The sequence below is a fragment of the Urocampus carinirostris genome, chromosome 14, assembly GCF_059441175.1.
Source record: "Urocampus carinirostris isolate Australia breed hairy pipefish chromosome 14, RoL_Ucar_1.0, whole genome shotgun sequence".
In the NCBI taxonomy this organism is placed as follows: Eukaryota; Metazoa; Chordata; class Actinopteri; order Syngnathiformes; family Syngnathidae; genus Urocampus; species Urocampus carinirostris.
In genome coordinates this window covers 4,453,747-4,474,057 of record NC_142362.1, presented here as the reverse complement: position 1 = coordinate 4,474,057, position 20,311 = coordinate 4,453,747, and the positions used below count along the sequence as shown (strand labels likewise).

The 20,311-nt window shown below is 40.2% G+C and overlaps 1 protein-coding gene across 20 annotated transcripts in view; it reads left to right on the top strand.

Annotated features, from left to right (window-relative positions):
- lrrfip1a (leucine rich repeat (in FLII) interacting protein 1a) overlaps positions 1–20,311 on the top strand; it is a 50,347-nt gene that overhangs the window by 10,022 nt on the left and 20,014 nt on the right. For 4 of the 20 annotated variants that reach the window (XM_088352453.1, XM_088352434.1, XM_088352440.1 and 1 more), the window contains 11 exons: positions 3,668–3,754; positions 12,384–12,401; positions 12,491–12,562; positions 13,599–13,640; positions 14,499–14,549; positions 15,034–15,096; positions 15,178–15,219; positions 16,967–17,047; positions 17,397–17,477; positions 18,524–18,601; positions 18,718–18,816. In XM_088352453.1, the coding sequence (XP_088208579.1) occupies positions 3,668–3,754; positions 12,384–12,401; positions 12,491–12,562; positions 13,599–13,640; positions 14,499–14,549; positions 15,034–15,096; positions 15,178–15,219; positions 16,967–17,047; positions 17,397–17,477; positions 18,524–18,601; positions 18,718–18,816 (714 nt within the window). Of the gene's footprint in view, positions 1–3,667; positions 3,755–6,496; positions 6,807–12,383; positions 12,402–12,490; positions 12,563–13,598; positions 13,641–14,498; positions 14,550–15,033; positions 15,097–15,177; positions 15,220–16,966; positions 17,048–17,396; positions 17,478–18,523; positions 18,602–18,717; positions 18,817–20,311 lie in introns of those variants that run through there. The other 16 variants (XM_088352435.1, XM_088352436.1, XM_088352438.1 and 13 more) reach the window with 16 other exon arrangements.

Genomic DNA, 20,311 nt, shown 5'->3' with positions numbered 1-20,311 from the left:
TGGCCACAAAGGGACAATGGGGTCAAGATTTAAAAAAATATTTGTATTAAATGTTTTATGAAAAAATAATTCTATTCAGTGGGCCAGATTAAACAGCTACAGTATAATGCTCACGGGCCATAGTTTGCCCACCCCTGACTTATGTATATATTTATTTATCTTTCTCAAGGAACTCCGTGTTTCTGATCTATAAAAAGTTCTTACAGCATCATTTCCCCCTTTTTTCCTTTTTGTTTCGTTCATCGGGCCGGATTTAAAAGCTCGATGGGCCATAAGTGGCCCACGAGCTGTATTTTTGCTCAACACTGATGTTTTATTTTCTCCCTCATGGAACTCTGTGTCTTGTATCTGTCACCCGTTTTAACAACGTCATTGCATAACAGATTTTTTAAAAATGTGTAGTACTTTTTTTGCACGATTAAAAGGCCTTATGTGACCCATGGGCTTTAGGTTGCCCACCCCCGATTTTCTTCCCTCCTGTGAGCTCATTTCTCATAGTCCCTTTTTTTGTGTGCAATTAGTAATTAAACTAATTATATACCCGTTCTTAGAGCTGTTAAGACGAAGAAAATAGCTTTTCATAGAAGATGTTTTTATAAGCAACACTCTAACTAAGCTCATGTTGTTCCTGCCCTCCCTGCTTATGCCGACTGACATGAAGGAAATGCATTAGTGAAATAAAAAAGAAAAAGTTTTGTGTTCCAGCCCCCAGGCAAACAAGACGAAACAGAGGAAGGAAACGCTTACGCATTCTTTTTCGCCGCACACACTCGTCATGCTTTCAGAGCTCCTTTTAAGGAAAAGGCCCTTTAGTGACGAGTGGCGCAATAGCAACCTTCTTCTAAGCACGACAAGAAGGACGCATTCTCCCGTTTGGAGTTTCGAGACATCACATCGGAATGGTGTTATTATTTTGAAGTTAGAATGGCACAGAAATGTCTTTATTTGCATTAATAACGACCTAGTTTACATTGTTGGTACTCCAGGGTTGGTACGGGTGCTAGAAATCCTTGAAAGCGCTGGGATTTTAATGTTTTGTTTCCGAAGTCAGGGAAAAGCTTGAATTTTGGGTGAACTATTTGAATATGCTTGAAATGGTTGCCATTGCCATGTTTATTGGCAGTCTATAGACCAGTGTTTTTCAACCAGTGCACCGGGGCACACTCGTGTGCCGGGAGACCTTGTCTAGTGTGTCGCTGTAAATTTCCCGAGATTATCTTTCCATTAAAAAAAACATGCCATTGTTCAGTATATTTCCTTTTATTTTGATGGTCAGCCAAAAACCTTTGACATTCATCTACCTTTTGTATATTAATTATGAGGTAGACAGGGAAATGTTATTAATAACTTGTTTTGTATGATGAACAGGGTTGGGTAGGGTTACTTTAACTGGATTACTTTCAATGACTTAGGGATTACTCAAATACCAAAAATGCTAATAAAAGACAAAAGAAACTACCGTAAATTCCGGACTATAGAGCTCACCTGATTATAAGCCGCACCCACCACATTTTAAGAGGATAACCGCTTTTGTACTTACACAAGCCGCACCTGTACATAAGCCGCATGCGCCCACATTAAAACATGTATCACAATCACAAAATTAACCCAAACCCCACTTTGAGTCCCGCGATTGTAACTGAATATAAAGTACACTGTCCATAAACCACAGCCAGCAAAATAAACGGAAAATGATACTGGTACTTAAAGTTTGATGCAGGCCTGCAGAGTTCGGGTCCTGTTGAAAATAATCCAAGGAAAAAAAACATATATTTCCAAAGGTAAGGGTGGGAAAAATATATATCCATTATTGTCCGCTGCTTCCACAAACACGTCTCACCTTTACTCCACTTCCCATCAGCCCCCGTGGTTTTCGCCCCTTCTTTTTGATTCGTCCGTTGAAAACATATTAGAGTAAGTCTCTAAAATAAATACATTACTAAAATATACAGTTGCAAATACATATTATACATGGTTACACATATTTACAAAGAAGGACGGTACACCGAGAGAGTTTTCAAAGCTTTAATAATAATATTATAACTTTCATCCCAAACCGTGCCTGTGAAGGGTAGCAAAACGCTACTAGCAACACGCTCGCAACACAAGTAACAGGTCTGTTAAAAAAAAATATACGGTATGTGTAGAAATTACTCCGAACCGTCCTCATCTTCCTCCTTGTAACTGACGTCATTAAAGTCGTCTTCCCCAGTATGGGAAAGAGACTTTTTTTCATATTGACGTAGTCCTACGCACCCTTGTTCGTAAACACGCTAGCAACACACTCACAAAGTAAGGTAAACGTGCAGTAGCTCTGTTTCCTTCTTTATCGGACTGCACGGTTGCTTTTAGCTTGAAAGCTGCGTCATGTGCCTTTTTTATTGCAATTTACATGGTGAGGATATGTCTACGCTAATTTAAATTGTGCACAAGCTAAGAAGTTGCATTCTTCCTCGGCGCATATGTTCCACCGGTCAAAATCTTACCTTTTGTACTCGAGCGGCTCTTGCGGCTGTTAGAAAAATGACATAAATTGGCCGCATCACTGAATAAGCCGCAGGGTTGAAGGTTTGGGAAAAAAGTAGCGGCTTATAGTCCGGAATTTACGGTAAATATGAATAAAATGACAAAATTCTGTGCAGGCTTGGGGAGTAACGGAACACATGGAACGGCAAAAATTATGTTGGCAAGCTGTTTGGATGGATTTTCATTTTGTTTCTGTCGCATTTTCTGTTAGTTTTGCCGGAGATCAAAGAGATCAAAGCCAGGTGAGAAAGCTTACTACGTGTTGGGAGTCATCATTTTATTCATATTTAGGTTCTTTTGTCTTTTATTAGCATATTTGGTATTTGAGTAATCCAAAAGTCATTGAAAGTAATCCAGTTAAAGTGACCTTACCCAACCCTGATTGACGAAGCTGTTCAAGATTTTACTCCAATAGAAATAATACAATTAATCACTGGGGTTGGCATAAGCTCTGGAGGTAGAGCGCTCATCTTGGGATTAAGAGGTCGCAGGTTTGATTCCCGGCTCCTCCGTGTTATTTGTCGAAGTGTCCTTGTGAAAGACACTGAATCCCTAATGCCCCCAATAAGCAAGTGTGTGGGTGGATGGGTTAGTGTGAAGCACATTGTAAAGCGCTTTGGGAGGTCTTCATTGACTTGAATAGCGCTATATAAATGCAGACCGTTTACCATTCATTTTCAGTGTAAAAATATTGCTTTTAATTGTGCTCAACATTACTTGCGTGCCAGATATTATTCATTTTATGTCAGTGTCGGCGGGCCAGTAAAAATTTGATCACTTGCCTTAACCGGCCCCTGGGCCGGACTTTTGTCATGCCTGACTTATAACCTGCCACACCGTGTTGCTATATGCCAGTTGTTGTTGCAGCAATGTCCCCCAGACTGGGCAGAAATCAGCCCATGATTTCCTGGCCTGTAATAATTACTTTCTGTAAGCTTCTCCTGCACTCCCAGGATACCACACCGTGATGTCGTATGCCCGGACGCTTTCCACTATGACTGTGTAGAATACCAGCAGCTTATTTTATGCTGTATAAAGCTCTAATGGCAGCAAATCACTGCTCACGTACTTCAATAAATCAATTCCAACCAGTGTACCTAACAATTTCCCTTTTCTGTGTTTATTCCTTTTCCGCTCGCAGGCTGAGGCCCGACTGGCAGCCAAGAGAGCAGCAAGGGCAGAAGCCAGAGAGATCCGAATGCGGGAACTTGAGAGGCAGCAGAAAGAGGTAAATTATTTTTATAAGATTACGTTTGATAATGTTTTATGAAAGAAATCCAAGGTGGTGTTTACGTTGGGAATATTCAAAACCCCTGGAATAAGACGTCTGTTCGGAAGGTGGGGATCATAGGCTGAATTTGCTGTATAGTGAACATTAGTAGCAAATCAGTATATAGTACTACTTATGTGTAATACAAGATATTTGTAAATGGTTAGATAACAAATAAATATAAAGAAAAAAAGGAAATTTGACTTACCTTTGATGTGATGTGACTTGACGAAGTAGAGTGGAGTAGTGCGCAATTGCAGAATGGTAGGATACGGCAAATGGATCAAAAGTTTCTTTAATCGTTATTCTTAAAAAATGTCCCGTCATTGATCAATTACGGACGTATTCTTTAGCAAGGGTAATGCGTGTGCCTTTTTCATATTTCTTTATTATCTGAAGCTTTGTTTCCAGGGTTATCATGTTTTTGCTTCACTGTACAAGTCTCTTGACCCATGGCTGAAAAAATTAAAGTTTGTTGTACAAGAGTGTAAACTGAACAAGGAAATAAAGGTATTATTCTTATTATTATTGTGGAAGGGAGTTCAGACAATAGATTTTATCTAGTGATCTATTATGGATTGATGAAAGACAAGTAATTAGTTACAGTTACTTCATTAAAAAAAAACTATTCCGTGTATTTGAAAGTGACCATCCAATTACAAATTACAGTATATACTCGCATTAAAGTTGACTTCCCAAAACTGTTTAAGAATAGCTGCATAATTAAAGAAATATGAGAACCAACCTGTGGAAGTGTTGAACCCATCATAGTTCCTGGCTTGTGCAATTTTCAGAGCTTGCTAACTAACACAGCCAAGACATTCCATGTCCATTTCGTCTTTTGTCCTCAAACCACTTGAATATTTCTTTTTCCATTTTTGGGCACTAGGTTCCTACGGGGTGCTTGAAATCCTTGATAATGCTTAAATTTTATTGTTGTTATTTCAATGATAGAAAAGTGCTTACATTTTTGGTAAAGTTCTTGTAAATGCTTGAAATGATTGCCTTGTTTCTCAACAAGTCTTTTTTTAAAATGACGCCGACACTTATCTTAGTGGATTCACCTTGTTATTGCATTACTTCTCCCCTTGTGATTAACGGCAGCTGACATTAGTTTGTATTGCGTTGTGTTGTGACGTGTCATTGCACCCAAGAGGATAAGTGCATACTGAATGAATGAATGAATGAATGAATGCGAACTTCATTTCGTACATTAAAATAAAAACATGACAAAAACAACAACTCAACACCAAACTAATGTTAAATATTCTCAGTTTACTACAATCTAAAAATCAAATGTCTTGATAAATCCACATGCAATATTAAAATGTGAATATGCAAATTGCTGTTATATTTGTGGCTCTGAAAAATACTGATAAATGAATCACATTGCTAGAAATTTGACCATTATAGAGTATTTTGAAGTGTCCTTGGGCAAGACACTGAATCCCTAATGCCCCCGGTTAGCAGGTAGTTGCCTTGCATGGCTGACGCTGTGTGTGTGTGTGTGTGTGTGTGTGTGTGTGTGTGTGTGTGTGTGTGTGTGTGTGTGTGTGTGTGTGTGTGTGTGTGTGTGTGTGTGTGTGTGTGTGTGTGTGTGTGTGTGTGTGTGTGTGTGTGTGTGTGTGTGTGTGTGTAATCATAAAGCGCTTTGGGAGGTCTTCAATGACCTGAAAAGCGCTATATAAATGCAGACCATTTACATGTACTATAGATCTTCAATGTAACTTTTCATATGAACACCACAAAGTTTGAATTATGTAAATTTTTGGGCATGCAAAATAGTTTGTTGCCGTAACGGACAAAAAAGACATCGCATTCCACCTCGTAACATGAAAACATCGTAAACTCACTGTGTGTGAACTCACTACCAAATAAGACCAACGAGTCTTGGTGGAAAACATCGAAGCGCACAGGGAGCGCAGTTGCTGTGTTTTGCGCAAACGTGGCTCACGTTTAGCATTCCGGACGCTAACGTGTAGCCACTCGGAGCTACCCGGAGCAATCCGGCTTCAGCGCCGCTATACAGAGACACGAAAGCCTGGGGGAATCGGAGAGGAGGCTGACTCGCCAACACGAGGTGGTGTATCCCTGGACACAAGAAAAGATTTCCATCTGCTGATGTCGAACTTTTGGACTAGCGTGTCATCCACTCCGCAACAAGCACCCCTAGGGCATCATGTTAATCTGTTAATAAACAACGGGGTAGACTGCTGGAAGTGTGAATTTCCCTACGGGGATGAATAAAGTTATCTATCTATCTAATCCCGGGACCTCCCTCACCCCGGGATCTACTGTATTTTAATCTCAATGTCTGGGACCGGGAGTTGTTCTGGTTTTTGAGTGGTTTACCACGTCTGATCTGTTTATAGCTACCTAATATTAGCGCCACGTAATCTCATACATGCAGACGGACCTCTGCCCCCCTGCTCACTTGGTCTTAACAATGAAGACTTACCGATATTAGTATAGTTTCATGTTTAGATGACGATAACTATTTGTTATAAGAAATTATCGTTTGCATCCTTATTTCAGTCATTACAGCATTTATCTATACACGTTTTTGTCTTCTGTTCAGTCGGTCATATGCACAGGATTACACCATTGTTTTGTGTGTGTGTGTTTGAGTTAAATCCTTTAACTCGGTTCTAAAGTAGCTTAGCAGGTTGCGCTCCTTGGTACAAGCTGCGCTGGGTTCACACTGTCGACTTGAGCAAGGCGGCACGTCGACGGTTCCAGTTCATGTTTTTGAGGATGGATACATTAGTGGGGACTCAAAACACAACGCCTCACGGATTATTGCTTTCCAATTGGATTTAAATCGGTTTGGATTTCAAAAGCCCCGTGTCTCGACTGGCGCGTTATTTCCGATCGGTGGATGTTGAAGAATGCAATTTCTCTCGTCATCCTGATGTCTACAAAAACGGCCGGACGTCTCCTGGCGGGGAGGAGGCTCAGGGCGGCCTTCAGCAAGCGCCCCCGGAGCCCCCCTGTCAAAAAGTCCAGCACGGTGAGTTGCATAGTGTACGTACGGGGGCCATAAGCCGATTGTCAGACCCATTTCATGAATGGGCTTACGCGGGCACCCATACCTGTCAAGCTCCAGGGCTCCATGCCCTTACAAACTGTTGTATTTTCCCTTACAAAATACAAAAAAATCTTACACCATATTTTTATTTATGTAGTTTCACGTGTTATATTGTACATGTGTTTCATTATATCACATATATTGATATTGTTCATTAACATTTTGTTGTGAGATCCTGAGTTGCTCGACATGAATGAGGTTTGTTATCAAAAAAAGTTAAAAAATGAAGTCACTTGGACGTTCACTGTAGAGCAGGCAAGTCCAATGTCCGGCCCGAGGGCCAATTACGGCCCGTGAGCAACTTTTCACTGGCCCGCGGCCTCTGTCATAAAATTGATCATTTCTGGCTTGCCAGTAAACAAAAAAGCTAAACAAATTAAAAACAATTCATGGGAATAGTCCTTTGGCCAAACGACCTCGCCTTTCTGTAAGAATTTGCGACTGTTAATAGAAAAAGGATAGTTGACTGTGAGGACAACATAAGAGTATTTAGTATGATATCAAGAGTCACTGTCAGGCGTCACATGCCAACTACAAAAAGCCGACTGGAAATGAAAGGTGTGAAAATGTAAAGCAACCGGAAGCTGTTTTAGCACTGCAGCAGCGCTTTTTCACGAGCCCCTTGCGGGTCAAATGAAAATTCTGCAAACTTTTCACAGTGATTTTTTTTTTTTTTTTTTTTTTTTTTAAACTGTTCCAAATAACACCATGCTGAATAGTCGGCCCTCACACATTTTAGCTTTCTGAAAATTTTGGACACCCCTGCTGTAGAGGGAAAAAAAACATGCAAATATAAGTAGAATAATACATTTTCTTTTTCAAATTAATAATTCATTTTCTGCATGAAATTATTGTTGGTAACATACTGATTAAAGGGATACCCACAAACCTGTCTTTTTTTGATTTTCTCCTTTTAACTTCCTTTTTTTCTTAACTTCTTTATACAACATCATAATTCGTAATATAATGCATCAAAGCAAGTGAGCCGTTTGAGAGCCAGCTCTTTTTAATGAGTTGAGCCGAAAAAGCCAGTTCTCTAAAAAGAGACGGACTTCCTTTCACTACATCAAACCGCTCGCTTCGTTTGCAACGAAAGAAACGATACTGAGATATAGAGGCTTCCGCGGCGAACTCGTTTGACTTGATTGATTTGCCGTTTGGTGATAGCTTTATCCTTGTGTTGAAAAATAAAATAATAAAACAAAAGATATAGAATACAAAAATACCCAATATAACGTGTTGATATAGTATTTAAATAGTGCTACGGAAAATACACACTGTAATAAAAATAGGGTAATATGCAAATGTGGGGGTGGGGTTTAATGTGGGCTTTTACTCCCCTGGGTGGAGTTAAAGAGCCTCATGGCATGAGGAAGAAATGATCTCCTCAGTCTGTTATTTCACCTGCCCAAAAATTCTGAAAATTCAATTTCTGGTGTTTGTTTGTATGACTGTGAATTATGTTCCAAACACGCCTAAGATCTTTGCTATGGTCTACTATTGCTTTGTGATAAGTTGTTTTTGTTTTTCTGATTGGACACCTGGAAAGGTGATCGCATGATAGGATGCGAGTTTATTTTTGTCGTTTTTTTGACCATTGTAAACTGTTTGCGTCGTGGTCAATTCGGCCAATCATGTTGCTGTGTTTTGATGTCCACACCCTGTAGGACGGATCTGCTTTTGTAACCTAGAATATTCAATAAAAATAAAGGGCTCAGGGTAGGACCTTTAGAGAAGGTTGGAATCTCTTATTTAAGGATTGGGCGCTCTCCCTGTTGTCCTTATAAGTTGAAAACCCATTGATGTCTTCTCTCCTTATTTCGACTAAACTTTGAGTCACAACCACTTCTTTATCAAGGTGCCGATATTCTATTGGCTTAACTCCCTTCCACAAGGCTCCATTTCTGAATCCCGTGTAAAAAACGTGAATTTGTTAAGCTATGGGTCCCAAGGCTTGCAGTGACGCTAAAAAGAGAACCCAAAATATGATAAACATGCAAATGAAGAAAGTACACGCATCAGAATACAGACGCTGCCGTACTTACGATCGTTCTTAAGTTGAATTTGTTCGTAAGTTGCCTCAGTGCTATAGTTTGTATGTTTAAGGTTTGTATAAGGATGTTTAACGCTCGTATAAGTAACCTGTATTGTTTTGTACTGAAAAAAAAATAATAAAAATAAAATATGCTCTATAAAGATAAGTTTAACTTACTTTTGGAAGATAAGCTTCAAGAGGTCCCTCCGTGTTGGAGAGTGGCTGAAAAAAAGTGATCCAACCATTTTCCCGACCGCATCAAGCTTTCTTATTCCACTTTCGTTTTAAAAGAAACTGCTCGCCTCTTCTTTACACTTCACACCAACCATATGAATTGAATGCATGAGATATCAAACGATAAAAATGTCAATGTTTTTAGCGCGCTGGAGATAGTATAGACCTAGTATAGACAGTACAGAATGTTTACACATGAACTAGAAAGAGGATTTTTTTTTCTTTGGAGTGGATGCAGGGTGACCTCTCACAGCGCCACAACACGCCGGTAAAAGCGCTACAGTAATGTCCTCTACTCAGAAAAAAGGTGCACACCATACCAAATTTAACTTACAGCAATGTCCGGATATTTTTCAACATCCCGAAAAAAATGTTCGTATCTACCGTTTATCGTAAGTTGAATGGTCGTACGTAGGGGAGCGTCTGAATGGCCGTAACCCATCGACGACCAGAATGATTATTAACAATAGGAAGGCAATTTAAGGAACGACAATAGAAGTTTTACAATCCTTTTTCAGTATAATCAACTGTCTCCTTTCTCCCCCTGCATCCACTCACTAACCCCACTGTACCAGCTATAATTGTGTCACACCAAAGGTAGTTAGTTTACATTTTTCATGATTTATTCAATGAATCATTTACATATATATCAAATATAGGTAGGATTTAATATATATATGTTATTTTAATGTTTTACCTGGGGTTTGCTAATTACTATCAGATTAATCATATCTACTGAATCTTGGTGTACAGTAAAACCACAGCAGTCTTCACCACAAAAAAAATGGCTGATACAGGACAAACTTGAAACGGCAACGCTGCATCAGCGTGGACTTGACCTAACGGAGGCCGAGCCAGAACATTGGATTCGCAAGGGCATTACCGCAATCGAGGAGAGACTTAATGAGGTCGCCGAGGCGCTCAGCGGCAAATCTGCTCCCCAAAGCCAGAATCATAAGGCACTCGATCCATTTATTGGGCAAGCGTACAATACAACTTAGATGGCGCTCGTAAATCTGGATGTAAGTGAGGAACTAGCGCCCTACATTACAAAGGAAAACTGTACCCAAAATGAACTTGAGTCCTACTCCCAACCTGCAGGTTGGAATGGAAAAAATTGGCTTAGCTTAGCTTAGCATATGTGATCCACTTTGGCTCCCCTACAGTAAGCTTTCTCTCTCCTTCTGGCTTCAAGCCATCCTTACAAAATGCTTCCACCTACAACCTAGTGGCCTCATATCGTGGCTGGCCGGATTCAAACAGCCTAAATCAGAGTTGGGAATACTGAAAAATAACGTTGTTATTTTTGCAGTATTGGGGTGATCGACTTACTTACTATGCCATTACTGTTACTGACAGTCAAAAGCAGCGCGTTACTTTGAATAAACTGAGACGAGGTGTATTGGCGCAGAGGGGTGTTTACTTTCGTGTCACTCGCCAGTAAACCATACCATACAACTGTAAACGTGGGGGGACACACTGCACATGCTCAGTGAGAATGTGACATTAAGGGTAATGTAGTTCTTATGTTATTATGCACATAACATCCCATAGAGCAGGGGTGTCAAACTCATTTTAACTCGGGGGGCCATGCGATAGAGCAAACATTCTGTCAGGGGCCGGACCAGTAGATTAAAGCGAAAGAAAAAGAGAGATAAGGAAATAAGAGAAAGAGGGAGGGAAAAGGAGAGAGGGCAGGACAAAGAAAGAGAAAGAGAGGGAGAGAGCGTGAGAAACAAAAGAGATAAAAAGAGAAGTCATGAGAGGAGGGGAAAGAAAGGGAGAGGAAGAAAAAAATCCAAAGAGAAATAGGAAGAGAGAAAAGAGAAAAGAAAACACAAAGGGTAGGAAGAGAGAAAGAGAAATGAGAGAAAATGAAAAAAGTAAATTAGAGCAGAGAGAGAGAGAGAAATACAAGTACAGTGTCTTTGTGAGAGGCACCTGGCTTTGGCAACATCAAGTTGACATATTTCAACCTGCAGCTAGTTTCTCCCTTGCGCTTCTCTGGTTGCTGTCTCGCGGGCCTGATCTCGCCCGCGGGCTGCTTGTTTGACACCTGTTTTACGGTTGTTTTACTGTGATGTGGACAAAATATTTCAAGTGCAGTTGCCCATTTCTACTTGACCAGTATTTTAGCTTCTGTGAGCTTGATCTTTTTTTATTTTACTCTCTTAAACACACTTAATATTGTTGAACTGTTTATTTTTTTTGTGCGAAAAAACAGTAGAATATGTCTACTTGACCAGTTCTCAGGTCGTGAGAGTTAGATTTAATTTATTAAATTCCTGTAAATTGTTTACTGCTGTTAGTATTGCATTGTATTGTCATTCTTGTTGCACTTCAAGTGTAGGATAAATCTGTTGCTGGTGAGGTATAATAAATACTACAAGGTTTATGACACAACTACCTGTCTGTTTTTCTCTATTCAACAGACCCGGATACCGCTCAGAAAATTTCCAATTCTTTGACATAAAACAACTTTTTAAGTAACGGAAATGGTTACTTTTCCTGGCAACTAGTTAATTTTACTATTGAGTTTTTTGGTTTTGAACAATTTTATTGACACTTTTAACAGCAATTAAGCATATTCACAATTTCGTAATATCATTTTCTAACAATATGACGTTTGAACAATTTTTGTCGACATTTTTAACGGCAATTAAACACATTCACAATTTCATTTTATCATATTCCAACAATATGAGGTTTTATTGACACTTTAAGAGTCATTTAGTTACCAACCCAGTTCCTTTTGGAAGAAGGAACGTGTAATTATATTTAAAGTAAAGCGTCCGACACTGATTCTGATGCGTGACAAAGTTAATGTCGTGTCACATAGTGACAGGCTATTGCCTTTAATCGTCCTATCTCTGTGATACTGCCTCTCACGGGGCAAAAACTGCAAATGTTCTTAAGGGTGCACAAAGATCAAACGTCTTTTTAAAAACAGATATGAGATAATCGGCCTCCAGCAATGGTTTCCCCTTGACAGCAGGTACAAAAACACAAGTATTGTAGCTCAACATTGTTGCGCTAATTGGGAACAAAAAAAAAATAGCTCTGAGCTTCAATAAGGTTGGTGATCCCTGATTTAGACCTAAGTCCCAAAAAGTCTTCACATGGATTCACTAAATAAGGTCTCACTTCTCATCTTGGGTTTTTCTGTTACGGCTATTTTTGACTTCATGCCATGTCTCTTTCTCCTTTTCCCGATCACGGTTGGTGTGCAGATCTTTCAGGTTCAGAAGGTATGCGTCTTACTCAAAGCGTGTGCTCCAAGCAAATGCCTATTTGTGATGTTTTTATAACTTGCTTTGTATTTTACTTTTGATTTTAGAAATATTATGACTTGAACCCCAAATCCGATGACAGATCGGACAGCAAATGGGGGGATATCGAGCAATGGATGGTACCGTTTTTTTTGTGCTGGAGTGAAAGTGTTTGGACACTAACTTAAACGCATGTAAAGACTTGGGATACCCAATAACTGAATTTTCTTGACAATTACTGGTTTAAAGAAAAGGTTGACTGCATGCTATTTTAGAAAATAATAACTATTATCGGGCATCCCTAGTTAACACCTTTAACTGTTTTGTAATTTGAGTGTAATCTGGGGATAGCACGGCGGCGCAGTGGTTAGCGCGCGTGCGGCACAGTTCTGATGTCATGAGATCAAACCTCCTGTGTGGAGTTTGCATGTTCTCCCCGTGATTGCATGGGTTTCTTTTTCGGGCACTCCGGTTTCCTCCCACATTCAAAAAAACATGCATGTCAGGTTAATCGGCCGGTCCAAATTGTCCCTAGGTGTGAATGAGCGAGTTAATTGTCTGTCCCTGTGTTACCTGCGACTGTGTCCCCTGCCCACTGCCTGAAGACAGCTGAGATGGGCTCCAGCACCCCCGCGATCCTACTGAGGATAATGGATGGATGGAGTGTAATTTGAGGCACTTTCGGTCCCATTCTCAAGAAAACACAAGGAGCTAAAGTTTAAACTACTGTACCGATTTGGCAGGCAGTTAGCATGACCATCTGCCCTCTTGTGGTGAATTGCACGAGATTTAGCAGCTTCTAATTGCTAATGTAATGGCGGAGTTTGGATTTCACTTTTCATGTCAAGTTTCAACCTGTTTTGAATATTCTCTTGCTAAGATTAGAATTAATGACGAGTGGTTTGGTTTTGATTTTTGATTTAGTCCTCAGTTTACACTGCTAACTTTCACGTAAGGAACAGCTCATTCTGTTTCCCTTCTTTGGTTTTTTTTATTGAAGTTATTTGAAGGAGTTCCTTCATCTGTGTCTTTATTGTCATTGATAACAACAATGGTCACTTCCTTGTTATCGTTGACAATAGTAACGATTCTAATTCTAATACTCTGTGTGTGAGCTGAGTTTTTGGTTCTTAACTTCCTCCTTCACACTTCATCTTCTTTCCTTCCATCAATCAGGAGGACAGTGAGCGATACTCACGCCCCCCGCTGACGCAACCGGTTTGTAATTGTCTTTTTGGTTCTACTTTATCCGTCACAAATACTTTCGGTCCTGTAAAAGCGATAAAATAACCAAAGTCAATTGATGTCTTTGTTAATCGCAATATCTAGATTTCAGGAATTGTGTCTCATCTGGATCAAGTAATAAACTGATGTGCATAAAGAATTAAATATTAATGAATGTTTTTAAACGTCAACACGTACCCTCTTAAATCTTTTCCATATTTGATATCATTTGAATTGATTCTCATTTTCGAGTCAATTAGTACATTTAGATGCAGGCAATAATCCAGTTTGAGAGAGAATATTGCCAGTATTCTGCTGATGTAAATCCAAGGGCACAGAAATCCGATTAAGCTAATAGTCCTACTGCTAGTATTCCGAATGCAATGGTCGGATTAGTCCTTTCGTCTTCCGAATACTCGTGCTTGTATACACGTTTGAGTTTTCAGATTTCTTGTTTCCCTCATCTGGGATATTTTCATGTCCCAAAGCACTGTGAGACTAGTATGTCAACGAATGATACACTTAATATATTGTGGATAATATTTAGGAATGGTATATTGTGGCGGTCACACTTGTATCCGTCCATATATAGTATTAGTCTTTGCTTTTAAATTCCAATCGGAACATTGCCTCCATGTAAATGTACCCGATGTTCTTAGAATTTGGATTACACAGTATTCAGCTATCGTTAATTTTGAAGGTCTTCTTCTTCAACTTTGATTTGTCTGCATATAAATCTTGTATTCACATCTTGTTTTTATACCTTCATATAAAGCACCAATAAGAAGCCTCCCTTGCATAATTAACATTGGACAAAAAGTTCTCAACCCTAACGAACGTTTTGTTTTTCAGCTTTCAGATGACGACGAACGGATGTCTGTGGGCAGTCGAGGCAGCGTCAGGGTCAGTATTGCATCAATTACATATTTTTTCTCCAGTTTTAATGAGGGACACCCTCCAAAAACTGAAAATCTAAAAAGGAGATACGTGACAATTCTTTGGTCCAAATAATTCTTCATGTTTGGGTTTTATTTCTTTTCATCACTTGTGCAGTCGGATCGTGATTCAGTTTATGGTGCTGGGGTAAGGCTGGTGTTTTGAAATGTGTAATACCAGAACAATTGAGTGTGTACTATACATGACTTGGCTAAGCTGTTTTTGTGCATGATCCTCAGGAATGGATTTTCAACTAATACGTAAAACTGCTATTATTGGAATCTGCTGGTAATTCCTATGAAAATATTGAGTTTGGGTGCCTTTTTACTTGGATTACACCCGAGATTTCTTTTTGTGGACCTCTTAAAATTGGTCGTTTCTGACATCAGTGTGCAAAATAACCCTCTCCTGGTATTATTACTCTCATCCCATTCTTTGTATCGCTTTTAAGGGCTCATCTTTACTTTCGCATAAGTCCAAGAAAAAGAAGAAACATAAACACAAAGAGAAGGACGTACGTACTTGTCGAACGATTGCCGTTTACTAACGTATTTGAGGAAAGGAGCGAATCACTTTTGAATTTCTTGCCTTGTAGAGGAACGGCTACGGGGATGATTACAGTATTCTGTCCAGCCGGGTTAGTAGCTGTTTGTTGAAATGATTAACCTCACCTAGTCAGTCAAATATTAACATCTTTTGTACATGGAATTTTCTGACTTTAACAACTAGTGTTCCGATTTTTTTAGTGCAATGTGTGCGTAGTTTTTAGGTTTCATTCCAAATGAGCTTGTGTTGACCTCACACGTTTTGTTTGCTGTATTACGCGTACCTTAACAGGCTGGGTTTGATAAGCACTGCCTTGTGACACGTCATCAAGGACACAGCTGCAGATAAAAAAATGAATATCTGTGGAGTATTTTGGCAAAAGCCTGACGTGTTAAGTCTTTAACTCATTCACTGCCGTAACGTATGAATACGGTTTTCAGAAGCATTGTCCCTGCGTGCAAAAATGTTAAAATATTATATATATTTTTTAGTTAGCCTTATTCTAAAAAAACATTCTAAAGGTTTTGGCGATGCTGATCAGTAAGTATTAAGCCTCTGGTAATAATAGCAGTATGATTAATCACCACTAGATGGCAGGAATCAGATCTTTGTCCACACATTGAGGAGCCCCCCCCTTTTTCGTGTTGCTTTGTTACGTCTATCCAGCGTTTGAGAGAGTGTGGGCTTCCACCAAGTGACTGAAATCATGTGGGCGCTGAAAGGTTTTTACAAAGTTCTTGCATCGTTCATGCATAAGTTCAGTGTTTTTGCAATAAATGTTATTTTGCTAGCAAAGTGCCATTGTGTTTATGGAAAGCATTGTTTAGACCAATGGTTCCCAAACTTTTGCAGGCTGGCGCCCCCTTGGCTCCTAGTGTATTACTAGCGCCAACCACCCCCCCACCCCCAAACACAACCTCCCCCCCTTTTTAAGGTGCCGTTACAAATGACTTGTATTTCCTCTGGACCTAGCGACTACGCGAACGTAAATTCTGCAACGGGCGTTTTCTTCTGTTCCACGTCAGATTCGGTGAAACCAAAATAGGTCCAAACAAGAGATGTACCGCCCTTCTTCGGTGCAAGCTTCGATTCCTTCTCGTTCGTTGACTCTGGGACTATGTTTACGGAGTCCGCCATGACACTCGATGAGCTCACACGGTGGGTGTGGCATAGTGTGGTGGTTGCAAACTTTGAATCGCGTTTATTGGCCTGTGCTATTATTAAAACTTGCCTCTGATAGGTCGGCGCTTTTAAAACTCGGAACAGTAACAATTGTGGTTGGCCAAAACTCCATCACTCACTTCTAAACCTTGAAAAAACCACAGTGATTTGTGGTTTCACAACCGCACTACCTTCAAACTTCTGACTTCGACTTCAGACTGCCGCCCCCCTACCGCCTTCCTCTTCCTCACCGCCCCCCCCCCCCCCCCCCCAGACCTTTCCACCGCCCCCAGGGGGGTGGTACCGCCCACTTTGGGAACCACTAGTTTAGACATTGGAAATATCACAAAGGCAAAATAAAGCACTGAAGTGAAAGATCAGAAGCTTTTTGGGGAAATGAGCATTTCGGAGAAACTTAGCAGTGTTGAACTGTTGCTTACTAGACGATGGTTAAAGCTTGAAACATTCTTTATTTCTAATCAAAGATAGGCTTTAAATTTCCCTTTAAAAAATAGATAGATAAATAATTCAAAAATGAGTCAAAATGGCAAAAATTGGCTGGCACTTTCCATTTGAGAGAAACGTCTGGCATTGAATGAGTTAAAAGTGTGGATCTCTCTTTCTTGTAATATTCTTAATTGCAGTCTGATTGTTGACACGTGAGCTCTTTTTCTCAGGCCTCTTACGCCTCTTCCGACTTGTACAACCTCAATGGTCCGTCCACCGGCAGGAACCCGGGTTCCGCTGGTTCCTACCAGGTTGGTATTTCATAAGTGCGACCTGGTCCCGGGTTGCCCTTGATTTGCTCCTCTGCAAAGAGACTCTTTTGCCAACATCACACATGATTAGTCAGTCATAGCAAAGCTGTCACTTCATTGGCTTTTTATGGACTCTCCAGCCATTAGCAACAAATTGAGATCATTCTTAAGCTTCCGTTTGAGTGCTTTCTCAGCAGATTATCTGAAACAGAGCACTGCAAGTCTACCACTTCTTAGTTTCTTAGATCCAGGCTTGCCTGAGCTTTCTTACCTAATCTACAGAATACTAATGTATAACCGTATAACATGTTAAACGTATTTGGTGTGTATCATGTCGACAACAATGCAGAACTCCTTATACGAGGACAGTCTCTGCTCTGGGTCGCGGAGAGTCCCTGGCCCGGTTTCTGGCTCTGTTTCTGGCTCCCATGTAAGTTATTTTTGGCATGGTGATTTTTGTTGTGACCCAGTGTGATGTTTGTTTTGACACGAATGTGACGTTATCCTAACAGTGCATGGCGGATGTTTGGAGTAGAGGTTTTCATCTGTTCAGCTGTATTTATTGTGTGCGCAGAGTATAGTATGGAGCATGTAATTTGGGTAACTTGTTCGGCAAGTACCGGTAACTGGAGAGGTTCTGAAGAAAACGTGAAGGAGGTTTTGGTTTTGTAGTGACTTCAGGAGCATGCATCTAGTACAGTAGACACCTGGGATACAACATGAATCCATTCTGAGGTTGGGATTTCAAAGTGAAATTGCAGTACAGCAGGGGACTGAAACCTATGGGATTTTAGCTACTGGTTTCCAACCCCCTGTGCCCCAGATAAAAACATTCTCATAAAACAAATTCGTATCCAGAAAGTACTACTCATGTTTATTATACATGCATATGATTAAATTGCATGATAGATATACATGTAAAGGAAAATATTTTTATCATTTCGTTTGACGTGACATGAGCTGGTCAAGTAGTCTTCACTAGCCTCTTTTTTTGATAATATACCCCATCATCATTGGTTGCGTCCATTTAACCTAGAGATTTGTGTGCCTTCTTCATATTTATTAATAATGCCAAGCTTGTTTTCCATGGTTATCATGGTTCGCTTACCCCTTTAGCATCTATTCAAGCTTTCAGGTCCAAAGCGGAAAATAACAGTAAAGAAAATACAGCATTGTGTTGCAGAATCGCAAAATCTTTACAAAGCACACACGATTCTTTAGGAAGAAAGAGAAAGGCATTATGGGAGGGAATTCAGCCAAAAACGTACTGCCATCTTCATGATGCCATGACACAAACCAATAGCAGGCCGGCATCTTAAAGACGTAACTTGTCATATGCACAAAACATTTTATTCCATCAAGTGAAAGTGTCATTAAGTGGGGACTCCGTATCCTGGGGACAACTCTACTAGCGTGAGCATGTGCATGTTTCCAAACTTGGCTCGATGGAAGCATAACCATGTGTTTCCTTGACAGCCTTTAGAGTACAGTAGCAACCGAAGTTCCAACTCCAGAACTTCAAGTCGGGCCAATTCTGCCCGTACCAGCCCAGTGGTGAGCCTTCCAAAAAGCCTTCCTGATTCATTATTTTGTTGGAGATTGGTTTCGGCAATTTGGTTTGGACTGACTTGATCTGAACAACTGTCTCAACCCGGTGGCGCTAAATCCAGGACAACGGTGGCTCTGTAGCCAGTCTCTTAAGAAGCACTTCTGCTAGCAGACGACTCTCCAGGGATCTGGACCAAGTTACTATTCCCGATTTTTGTGATGTGAGTCTCGTTTGGGCCCCACAGAAGGCCGTGTTTGTGGTTCTGGATTCCTGAATCTCCTTCTAAGCACTAAACCCGGGGTCTCGATCTTCTTGACCACAGGTCATTTGCGAACCCTTAGACGATAATCTAGGGCCCCTGTCATAATTTGGTTTACTACCTCTATGCTAATGCGACTTCCCGGTTTGACCCATTGCATTCCGTACACATCACAGACAATATGTAAGTTTCAACAAATCAGCTGAGTTAATTCATCATTTTTTTACAATTGAATCGCAAAATACCTTTTTTAAATTTAAACTGGGGATGAGTGTCCGCCAGGTCGGGGAAGAAGATGGTCACAGCTGTTGAACTGAAGCTTAAAGGATGGTGGATTCGCCCTGCACTTACTTTTGGGCGGTTTTCTGCCTTTCAGCCGTGTGTTAAACATGTTTCATGTGCTCAACCATGGTTATAAAATACAAGATGGCTGTATATGCTTCTGTTGTGTCATCTAAATTAAACAATACAGTTTATTTTATTTTATTTTTAATTTCATGTTATGTTGAAGTAAAAGGTTGAAGTGAAAAGAGTGTAAATACACACAATTGAATAGGAATACCCTAAATTCTGGGTGTACCATAAACACCTGATTATAAGCCGCACCCAGTACATTTTTAAATTAAAACATGTTTGGTACATAAGTCACACGTGACCACATTGAATCATGAGATATTTACAAAGAAATACGGTACACAGTTTTAATATTATACGGTACCTTTAACGCCTTAACGCTCCAACTTTGTGTGTACGATGTCACCAGTCACTGAAATTTGTCAGCCCACGTATCATTGGAAAGCTTAAACTCTTGAGATGCAAAATATACCTACCACAGAAACATCACCATCAGTAAATGTTAAATGGTCTGCATTTCTATAGCGCTTTTCAAGTCACTAACGACCCCAAAGCGCTTTACAATGTGCTTCACATTTACCCATTCACACACACACTCACACACCAATAGTGGGAACAGCCATGCAAGGCACCTACCTGCTTATTGGGGGCATTAGATGTCCAGTGTGTTGTCCAGTTTTAAATATATTTAACTGGCCCGTCGAATAGATAAAAGTGCCGATACAGATATCTTTCAAATTCCCAAATATCAGTGCCGATAATTGGTCAACCTCTAAGTCGAACCTTCCAGCTAAGAACCAAAGGTTCAACGCCTTGCATTCATGATTCTGGTCTCGACCAGGCCCCCAGACTTGCAGCTCTACTGCCTGGAACCTCTGAACTAGCCTCCACACAATGCAGTCTGAAACGAGATACCCGAAAACGATAAAGCCGAGGTAACTCACCATTATGTCTCCTGGCCATCTTCAAATTCCTTAGATGTCCGCAAAAATGACTTTGTTACATCAAGGACAATCCATAGAATCCAACTATGTAAAGTATTTACTTCAAAACACACGATAATGCCGACCGATAAATCGGAATCCGCCTTAAACATTTCTGC